Below are 10,638 nucleotides of genomic sequence, written 5' to 3'. Positions count from 1 at the left end.
AAGATGATATGTTTCACAATGCTGGAGAATGTCCTGGAGTAAAAAGCCAGTTTGGATGAAAAAGCCAGTTTAGATGCAGTGTTCAGCCTTAGGATGTTCACCAGAAACCTGTAGAACAAGAATCAGCTGGCCAAGGCCATGCCTGATTTATGCCACAAATTATCTCAAGGCCAGGGAGTCCAAATATAGAATATATAGAGCTGAGGACAGAGATCAAGGTGGAGGAGAAAAGATGAGTATCCGAGCTTGAAATGTCAGGTAGGGATTAGGTATTGTATATTGTAGCACCATTGGTAGCTTAACCCTTGCCCTGGATCGTAGTGGAAGATTTCGGGATAGAGGCACTGTTGATTTCCAATTTAAAGTCCACTCTAGCCTTGTACAGCAGGGATATGGAGTGAGCCGGGCCTGACTGGAAGCCCAGGGATGGTGCTTTCTACAGTGACGTGCCCTGACAGGGTGCTGGGGACCAGTGGGCAACAAAGCAGTATCTGGTCTTGAGTTTCTTCCTGATCCTTGTCAAAGATTCAGTGCAGAGATGGAAGAGCAAGTGACTGAAGTCATTCCCAGTTTGTGAGAAGGGACACTGAATAGTCTTGTTTCCCCAAACAGGGAAGACAGAAAGAAGAGCTGAATCTGAATTATCAAGGCAAGTAAGTGATTCATTTTAGTTAGTTTTCTTCTAAAATTTATGATGTTCCATAATGTTAGACCTCTGTAAAGCAGGCATATTATGAGTAAAGTTTTTTAAAATGTAGATTTTGATGCATATTCTTTTGAGCTACCAACCAATTTTTCATTAATGTATTTTAATTAAACAAAGCTGTCTTACTCTTTTATTCACACACATTTTTCTCATCAATTTTCAGGGAATTAAAAAAATGAACTGTTTTAAATTCAGGGAAAATAAAAATAAGAGACTTAGCCTATAAATGAGAACTAGAGATGAAAAATATACAAGTTTTGTTTGCTGGGCTCTGTCTGTCTCTCCTGTGGTTATTTTCAGTTACATTCTCTATAAACGGCCATAGTATAATTATTAATAATTTATAGATGTTCATTATACTACTTTGATAGAAAAGCACCTATAATGTTCCTGACTTCCTAATATTGAATTATCTTCTTCTGAAAGATAGGCTTATTTACTTATTTGTCTTACTCTCCCAAGATCCAAACTACACTTGGCCCTGAAATGTTTGATTGAATAGTTTGTATGTGGCCTAATAACTAGTCTATCTCCCCAACAACAAATGCCTGTACCAGTTAAATATAAAACATGGTTGAATTTTCTGATTCCTCCCGTGGCTAACTGCATAAGAGCAACAAAGTACTTAATAATTTACATCATTTCTATTTTCTTCTGATGTCAGACTGCCACAAAAAACATCTAAGTTCACAACCCAATTTATGAACAGTATATGGGAGATATTTAATGGAACCATGGAGTGGAGTGGGAAATCATGGGGAATTAGGAGAGTTCTGTGTGTGTATCTGCCTGCTGTCTATCTCTGTTTATCTCTTTCTCGGCCTATATGCTTTTTCTCTCTTTGTGCTCGAGTGTGATTTGCTGTTTATTGTTCCTGCAAATTGTTCTTCATCTCACCTTCTCGCTGTGCGTGCACATTGGTCTCTCTTCTCTCCCCAGATTAGCTTTCATTACTTGACAACTCTCATAGTAAGCATGGCTTCATTCTGCTTTTCAGTGTCCTTTTGTTCAGATGCAATAAACTACACACACAACCCTATCAATTTCTCATTTGGGGGCAGGAACCTACTGTACTTGTATTGTCAGCACTGTGGCTAAGATGCCTTTGGAAAGAGTGAGAATGCTATTTAGTAAAACATGCAAGGAATTTGTATTATGTAAATGTGTGATTTTCACAGTGTTCTAAATTGTGTAGTACATTATAATAGAGTGATGATGAGAAACTGCATGCCTTTATGTAATGAGACATAAGAAGAGGCATAATTATATATGTCTTATCCATTGTTTGAATAATAGTAAATTATTATGTTCCTTCATAATTGCTACTCTGGACTAAATGCTGTTCTATGTTCCCTTTCTTCTACCCCTTTATCCACATACAGGCAAAAAACACTCTTTTGATACTTAAAGTTTATTTAGTATTATCATTCTTGTACTGAAAAAAAAAATGAACTTAAGAGGGAATGAATATGCTGTTCAAAGTTACACAAACAAGAAATATGCTTCAGATCTAAAATTACGGTCCAGGGGCTCTGTCCCTGTACAGTCATTGTGTCAGGTTGCCTCTTTATCTCTCAGTGATATTTACCAAATTTTGCAAGTAGTCTGAAGATTAACAAGACTATCATGTTTATTTTTAAAATATTTTTATTGATTCTTTTATATTTCATTCTAAGTATTTTGATATTCAGACCCCACCCCTACTCCCACCACTACTCTATTAACCTTCCCCAACTTCATGTCCTCTATTATCACTTTTCTTTTGTTAAAGGTCTAGTAAGTCTAGTTTGTATTCCCCAAGTGCTCGTGGATGTGGGTCTATCGCTTGGAATCTTGTCAACCACCAATCATCACTCCCTTAAAAGAAAACTGCCTCCTCCTCCTCCTAAAGAGGCTATCAATTACCAATAAATCCTCAACTGGGGGTGGGGCTTTCCCCATCACCCCCATCCTCGCTGGATTTTTGTCTGACTTGATTTGGCATAGATCTTGTACATGCCATCACAAGCATTGTGAGTTCATACATATGTGCAATTCACCCATGGTGATCAGACAATATAGCTTCCTTGTATTCATCTACAACCTCTGGCTCTTACAATCTTTTCATCTCCTCTTCTACAATGATCCCTTAGCCTTGGGATGATCAGGTGTGATATAAAGATCCAGCTTAGGACTGAGCACTCTGCAGTTTCTTTTTCTCTGCATGTTGACCAGCTGTGAACCTCTGTGTTAATCACCATTTGCTGTAAGAAGTAGCTTCTCCATTGATAGTTAAGAGATACACTAATCTATGGGTATAACAATAAGTCATTAGGATTCAATTTAATACTATGTTCACCCAGCAGAATAATAGCAATAGGCTCATTCCTTTAGCCTGACTTGTGTAGCCACAGGTGGCTTGATCCTCATAACAGTGCCAGGTATGGCCTCCATCTTGCCAAGTGAACCTTAAATCTAACCAGAAGATGGTTAGTTACTCCCATAACCTTCAAGCTATTATTACACCAGTGGGCATATACCTTGCCAGGCAAGTCATTATTTTGTCTAACAGGGTAAGATTGATAATTCTTTTCTCTTCTGAGAGTATGCACAGCATCTCTAGTACTATGAAAGCTAGTCAGTAGAGATGAAGCTTTGAGATCAGTACCAGGTTGATATCTCCTTGTTTATTCTATGACTTATGTATATAGCATCTTCAGCAATAGAGCCTTGCTATCAAGTTCTGGCCAGTAACCAATGGCAAAGGCAATAACCAGTGTTGTTTGAAGATGTGCAGGAACCCTCTCATCCAAAACTCCAAAAATGGAATTCTGTTCCTGGCACTGAGATTTTTATTTGCTAGCTTGTGGTATCTGGTAGGGAAATTGTCCCCCTTTATAGGGTAACTACATTTAGACTCTTTTTATATCATATGTGTATTTTAAGAAAATTTCATAGTGGTAGGTTTCCAAATTATTTTTGAAAAGACTTTAAGTGTTAGTTACCCCTCCCATACTCTTCCTCTACTCTGCCCACCCACTCTCCCCACCCCTGTTTAACCCTTCCTATTCCATTTTTTTCCTTCTCACCCTTTATATCACTGCATTCTATTTCCCCTCCCTTACAGCCTCCCCCCATGGCCTGCTATTAGTTTCCTGACTTCTAAAGATTTTCCAATCGAAACAATCTTTAGCCTATCTAAACATTCAAAGCTAGCATTCACTTATCAGAGAGAACATATGACATTTGTTTTTTTGAATGTAAGTTACCTCATTCAGGGTGACTGTTTCTAGTTCCATTCATTTACCTATGGACACCATACATTCATTTATCTTAACAACTGAATTATATTCCATTTTCTAATAGACCATACTTTCAATATCCATTCATCAGTTGAGCAGGTTGTTTCCATTTTCTGACTATTATGAATAGAACAGGAATGAACATGGAGCATCACTTGAGTTTTGACAAAGGGGTAGAAAACACACATTAGAGAAAAGACAACATCTTCAATAAATGGTGCTGATGGAACCTGTTATCTACACATAGAAGAATGAAATTAGATACCTATCTCTTAGCATGTATATAACTCAATTCAAAATGGAACAAGGACCCCATGTGATACTCTGAAACTGACAGAAGAAAAAGTAGGGAATACACTGGAAGTTATAGGCACAAGAAAGTACTTTCTGAATAGGACCCTAATAGTGCAGATTTTAAGACTAACAGTTGACAAATGGGCCCTCCTGAAACTAAAAGGCTTATGTACAGCAAAGAACGCCATCATCTGAATAAACAGCCCACAGAATGGAACAAAACCTTTTCAAACTATATATCTGTAAAGAATATGTAGAATATAGAAAGAACCAAAAAGCTACACATCAAGAAAACAAGCAACCCCATGAAAAACTGGGACATGGAACTAAACAGTTCCATTCTCAAAAGAAGCTACTTGAGAATTCTCAAATGATGAAACACAAATGGCTGAGAAATACCACATCTTTATCTATCAGGGCAATACGAAGACATTTTTTAATTAATTAATTTTTATTTTGATGTGTGTGAGTGTTTGGCCTGCATGTGTATATGTTAACCATGTGAGTAGACTATCCACTGAGACCTGAAGAGGGCATTGGAACCCTTGGAACTTGAGTTATGGATTCATGTTAGCTGCCATGTGGGTGCTAAGAACCAAATGTGAGTCCTCTGAAAGAACATCCAGTGCTCAAACTGCTGTATATCTCTTTAGCACCTAGGGAAATGAAAATAAAAACTCTGCAATTTCATCTTACTCCACTCAGCATAGTTAGATTAAAAAACTAGGAGCTGGAGAGATGATTCAGCAGTTAAAAGCACAGGTTGCTCTTCCAGAGGACCTAGGTTCAGATTTCAGGACCCACGTGACAGAAAATAACTTTCTTAATTCCAGTTACAAGGGGTCTGATGCCCTCTTGTTGGCTCCATGTGCATTGCAGGTACACAGTGCACTTACATATAGGCAAAACACTCATACACATAAAATAAAATATATAAGTCTTAAAAAAAACAGATCTAAAAATCAAAGATGACAAGTGCTGGTGAGGATGTGGGGAAGGGGGAACACTTATTCATGCTGGTGGAAGTGCAAACTGGTGTAGTTACTACAGAAATCAGTGCAGAGGTTCCTAAAGAAGATAAAACTAGGTCTACCACAAGGCTAAATACTTAGGTTGTTCTTTCATGTTTGAAAAGCTAAAACTGTGGGGCTGGAGAGATGGATTGGTGGTTAAGAGCACTACCTGCTTTTGCAGAGTGCTCAGGTTTGAATTCTACCATCCATGTAGCAGCTAACAACTGTTCATAACTCCAGCTTCAGGGGAGCTGACACCCTCTTCTGCATGACATAGGTGCACCTACATACATGCAGACATAACACTCATACACATAAAATAAAAATAAGTAAATAAAAGATAAAACTGTAAAAAATGGAATTTTACACTAATTTTTTTATTAACGTCACAACACATGATAAAACACCATTTCATTGCTATATATATATATATATGAGTGCATTGCCTGCATGTATGTAAGTGCACCCATGTCATGCAGAAGAGGGCGTTGGATCTCCTGAAATTGGAGTTATGGACAGTTGTTAGCCACCATGTGAGTGCTGGGATTTGAACCTGGGTCTTCTGCAAGAGCAGATACTGCTCTTAACTGTTGAGCATCTCTCCAAGCCCCTGTATTTACACATTTAGGCATTAAATGCAAATCATTTGGCTAATCCCACTAAAAAGTTAGATTTCATTTTTTACTCTAAAAGACTAGATGCCTTTTTGGCATGTAGAAGGCATGTATAAGCAAGTTGTGTGCAACCAAGAGAACTTAAATTCAAAATGTGTTCATGCATTCACTTTTTTAAAAAATTCTTTTGGGAGGGGTATCTTTTTGAGACAGGGTCTCCTTGTAGCTCCAGCTGGCTTGGAACTCACTATGTAGACTAGGCTGGCCTTGAAATTACAGAGATCAGCCTGCCTCTGCCTCCTAAGTGCTGGGATTAAAGGCGTGGGCCATCATGTGCTCACTTTTTTGAGACAGGTTTTTTTTTTTGGTAAATATTTTATTGAATTTTTATGCATTTCATACAGAACATCTTAATTAATCTTAATCATCTTTATACCCCCGTCCCCACTGGCACCATCTCATAGCCACCCTCCCACTGGAATTCATGCATTCTGTCATTGTGTTAAGGCCTATTCTGTCAAGTTAGGGTCCTAGGCAACCTTCGATGAAAGTTCATCCACTGGGGTCTAGTCAGTCTAGCTGGAGTCCCTCCCTTTAAGAAAATCAGTTCTTCCTCACTCAGCAGGAATCAGCTGCCAATATTTCTTCAACTAAGATTGGGGCCTGATATCCATTTCCATAGTTCTGTTCTGGGTTTTTGTCTACTTAAGGTTGCTTGGGTCTTGTGCATGCTGACACCATTGCTGTAGGTTCCTATGAGCAAGGTCCCAGGAGCTTGTAGGACTCTAATTCCATATGGCCATGCACCTGCTCCCTGGCTCTTACAAATTTTCTGCCCCTCTTTTGAAATGATCCCTGAGCCCTGGGTAGGTGGAGTTTACTACAGGAGTCCTGACCAAGGACCCATGCTCTGCAGACTCTTACTCTCTGCTTTGGCCATTTGTGACCTTTTGTGTTCCTGGCCCTCTATTGCATGAGGGAGCTTCATTGATGAGATTTCAGAAATGCATTAGTATCCTCTTTACTCCTTCCCTGTTCTATGTTCTGTGAGCTTTAGGTGTAGATAGAGGTTGCATTGTAGATGTACCACTTAGGCTTGGGCAATTCACAGACAATCTTTGTGTGTGACCAGATGTGGAATTCTGTAATAGTCTCCATCTTGCAGAAGAAGCTTCTTTGATGAGTGATGACTGGTATACTTGTCTGTAAATATAGTGATCTATATTTTGCACATAGTAAGAATTTACATTTGTCTAAGGATGTAACAACCTTGTGGTTTTCTCTAAGATCTATGACTTCTCTAGCCATGTGTATTTAGCTATGTTTACAGTACCACATCTCAGTTTCCTCCCAATAAGTGGGTTTTAAGTCCAATTAGGTAGCTGTGGATTACCACCAAGATAAAAGTACCACTACTGCATCAATGTAGTATTCTGTGCTGGTCATTGATATGGTTTTTTTGGTATCAGGCCATCAATTGGTATTCTCCCTTAGCACCTTGCTAAAACTTCCTTAGGTTGGGCTGGGATTTCTTTCCCACTTCCCCACATTGAAGGACATTTTGGGACACAAATCAGACTCTAAAGACTGCATTATATATATATATATGAGACTATATTAAATTGGGTGGGGGAACTGTGGGGACAGGTATGGACAGGAGAGGGTATCTAAATACCATCAAATTATGTTGTATGAAAATTGCAAAATGTCAAATTTTTTTTAAAGAAGCAAAATTAGAAAAAACAATTAGGATACAAGGGGAGCAGAGTCAATCTGGTTAGTAAAGTGTTTGCCCTGCAATACCCAGGCCACACTCAAAGAAGCCTTCTTGTAATGCCAGCGGTGGGCAGGCAGATCTTTGCCTGGCCCATCAACCTAGCCTAGTTGCTGAGCTCTAGGCCAATGAGAGATTCTGTCTTAGACTCTGGACAATGACATCCAGGGCCTCTGGTCTCCATATGCCTGTGCACCCCAGTACAGGAACACAGCCACATTTCTGCACAAAAAGAATGCCTTTATAATCCCAACACTCACTGACTAAAGCAGGATTCTGAGTTCGAAAGCAGCCTAGGCTAAGGCGCAGGACCCAGTGGGAAAACAACAAAATCCACCCCATTCCTTGAGAGAAAATTGCAAGTCTTCTTGGAGAGTATGCATTGGAGTAGTTTCTAAGCGTTTGCTAGGACTGTAGTGCTAGATGTGCCAGAGCTACAGCCCAGAGCTTGTGGCTGGCCATGCTATTGCTGGTGACATCCAGGGTGGGAGGGTACTTCCAAGACCTGCTGGGTGCCCCAGGTCTCCAGGGACAGGTTGGGCGTGGCTTTCGCAGAAGAGGACAGCCAAGACTGGGAGGAGGAGCCAGATGAGCCTACCCAAAGTGCTCTTGCTGTCCCTGGAAAGGACTGGCGAACTGCAAACTGAGGACTTGCAGCTTCTCTGAAGGCAGAGCAGAAACAGACTGAGAAAGTCCAGAGAGGAAGGGTTGAGGTCAGGATTCTCCTGACACAGGCGACCCCGGCTCTGAGACGCGCTGGGCCACGCGCAGCCACAGCGATGCCTGGAGGAGCCTGGGTGCTGGTCACTGGACTGATGCTTCTGGTCCCAGGGGAAGGCCAGCGAGGTAGGTGGCTGGCGGGGTCAGCACTGGGCAACGCCAGAACCAGGGCCTGGGGACGCACTTTTCCAGTGATTAGGGCTGCGCCCCTGGGCATCTTCCCAGCCGATCTGGCGGCATCTCTCCTGCCCTTCGTAGCCTGCCTGCTGCTTTTGGTTTTGTTTTATGCACTGTAGGCTGTAGCTTCCTCTTCTAGGAACCACTTGGTCCTGCTTTGATTTTTTGTTGTTGTTGTTGTTTCCTGCTGTTCTGATCTTTAAACTCCTTTTAATTTGGTGCCACAACCTTTCGCAGAATCTGCCGGGCACTCTATAGAAAAGTGCATGGGAGTTACTCCCAGTCTGCCTCTAGAAAGAAAAACAAAACAAAACAAACAAACAAAAAAATAACAACAACAAAAAAACGGTGTTAGATGCATTTCCAGGGTACATTTCTGACCTACGTTCTATGTTTGATAGTTCTCAGATCATCTGTTAAGAGTCCCTTTTCCTACCCTGAAAGGGCTCTTTACGGGAAGATATCCCCTCCCACTTCATTAAACTATGACAGAAAAGTGAAAGGTACAATGATGTTAATTGCAGAAAACAGCAATGTTCCTTAGCCTTTCTGGATGTCTGTGTTTCTATCCATAGGAATATCCAGTAAAAGTCATTTGGTCTTATATTTTAAGTTGTCTAATGTTTTGAGAAGTAAATGAGAAGTAAATGTATACAGCTATGTGCAGTTTGAAGAAAAAGCTGGGTGCAACAGTTATAAAGATTGAAGGTATAATTCTGTCTTCTTGTCGATCTTGATCAGGTTGTTTTGTCTGAAACAGTGGAGGTGAGGGAGAAACAGGAATTTCCACATGGAACATTTTAAAAAGACCCTTGTCTCACTTTATTTCTGGAAATGAACTTCCTTAATGAGGAATAATTAGCCTGTGACTTCTTTGGTTTGTTTAGATTTACTAGGTCTTGACAAAAAACTTTTCTAAAACTGTTGTGAAAAGCTTTAAAAAAAACCCGTACATAGTATGCTTTACTTTTCCAGAAAAGGTCTATATTTATTAATGTATAATTACATGGAAATATGCTTCTATGCTTACTGTAGATTATGTTAACAACTTTATTAGGCTAGTGGATAGACCACACAAATCAAATCACTCACTTGAATTGTTCTGTTTTTTAGTGTATTTACAGGTATGTGAAATCACATAGTCAATTTCAGAATTTTTTTTTTTTAATGTGTATGAGTGTTATGCCTGCATGTAAGCAAGTGCACCTGTGTTGTGCATTGCCGTGCCGGATTCCCTGGAATTGGAGTTACGGGCAGTTGTTAGCTGCCATGTGGGTGCTGGGATTTGAACCTAGGTAGGTCTTCTGCAAGAACAGTGAGTGTTCTTAACTGCTGAGCCATCTCTCCAGCCCCTAATTTTAGAATCTTTAACATAAGTCAATTTAAGAGGAAAAGTTTTTCCTTTCATGAAATATGAAACCTATCATCCTCACTCCCTTTCTGCCTCCCCAGACATAAATAATTACTATCCTTTCTGTTTCTAGACATTTGCCCACTATCTGTAGTTTATGTAAACGAATCATGTAAAAGGTGGCTTTCATAATTAACATAGTGCATTTTTTTTTTTTTTTTTTTTTTTTGAGACAGGGTCTCCTTGTAACCCCAGCTGTCCTGGAACTTGCTATGTAAACCAGACTGGCCCCGAACTCACAGAGATCTGCCTGCCTCTGACTCCCAAGTGCTGGGATTAAGGCGTGTACCAGCACACCCGGCTACGTAATATAATATTTTCAAAATCCACCCATGATGCTCCATGGATTGGGCTTCATTTATTTTTAAAATGAAAAAATATTCCATTGTGAGGACACACCACACTTTGTGTGTGCATTTCTCTGTTGATGGACATTTATGTTTCTTCAGTATTTCTGCTGTTATAAATAATGCTGCTGTAAACATCTTTGTACAAATTTTTGTGCGTTTTCATTTTTACCTAGGAGGATATGTCTGGGTCATATGTCAGCTGTTATTAGATATTTGAAGAAAGCCAGAATTTATTCAACATGACTGCACTGTTTTATGTTCCTATAGCACATGAAAGTTTAATTTATTCATGTACCTG

At 39.8% G+C, this 10,638-nt stretch overlaps 1 protein-coding gene across 2 annotated transcripts in view; it reads left to right on the top strand.

Moving 5' to 3' along the window:
• Positions 1 to 8,325: 8,325 nt before the first annotated feature.
• The window catches only part of Vwde (von Willebrand factor D and EGF domains), a 64,377-nt gene continuing 62,064 nt past the window's right edge, over positions 8,326 to 10,638 (top strand). For both annotated transcript variants that reach the window (XM_029556886.1, XM_029556885.1), the window contains exon 1: positions 8,326 to 8,528. In XM_029556886.1, coding sequence (XP_029412746.1) covers positions 8,462 to 8,528 — 67 coding nt within the window. In that variant the 5' untranslated portion in view covers positions 8,326 to 8,461. The remainder of the gene's footprint in view (positions 8,529 to 10,638) is intronic.

This window comes from Nannospalax galili, unplaced genomic scaffold (assembly GCF_000622305.1).
Source record: "Nannospalax galili isolate Female #2095 unplaced genomic scaffold, S.galili_v1.0 scaffold787, whole genome shotgun sequence".
In the NCBI taxonomy this organism is placed as follows: Eukaryota; Metazoa; Chordata; class Mammalia; order Rodentia; family Spalacidae; genus Nannospalax; species Nannospalax galili.
The sequence above is the reverse complement of the archived record's forward strand: the minus strand, read 5'-3'. Positions and strand labels throughout refer to the sequence as shown.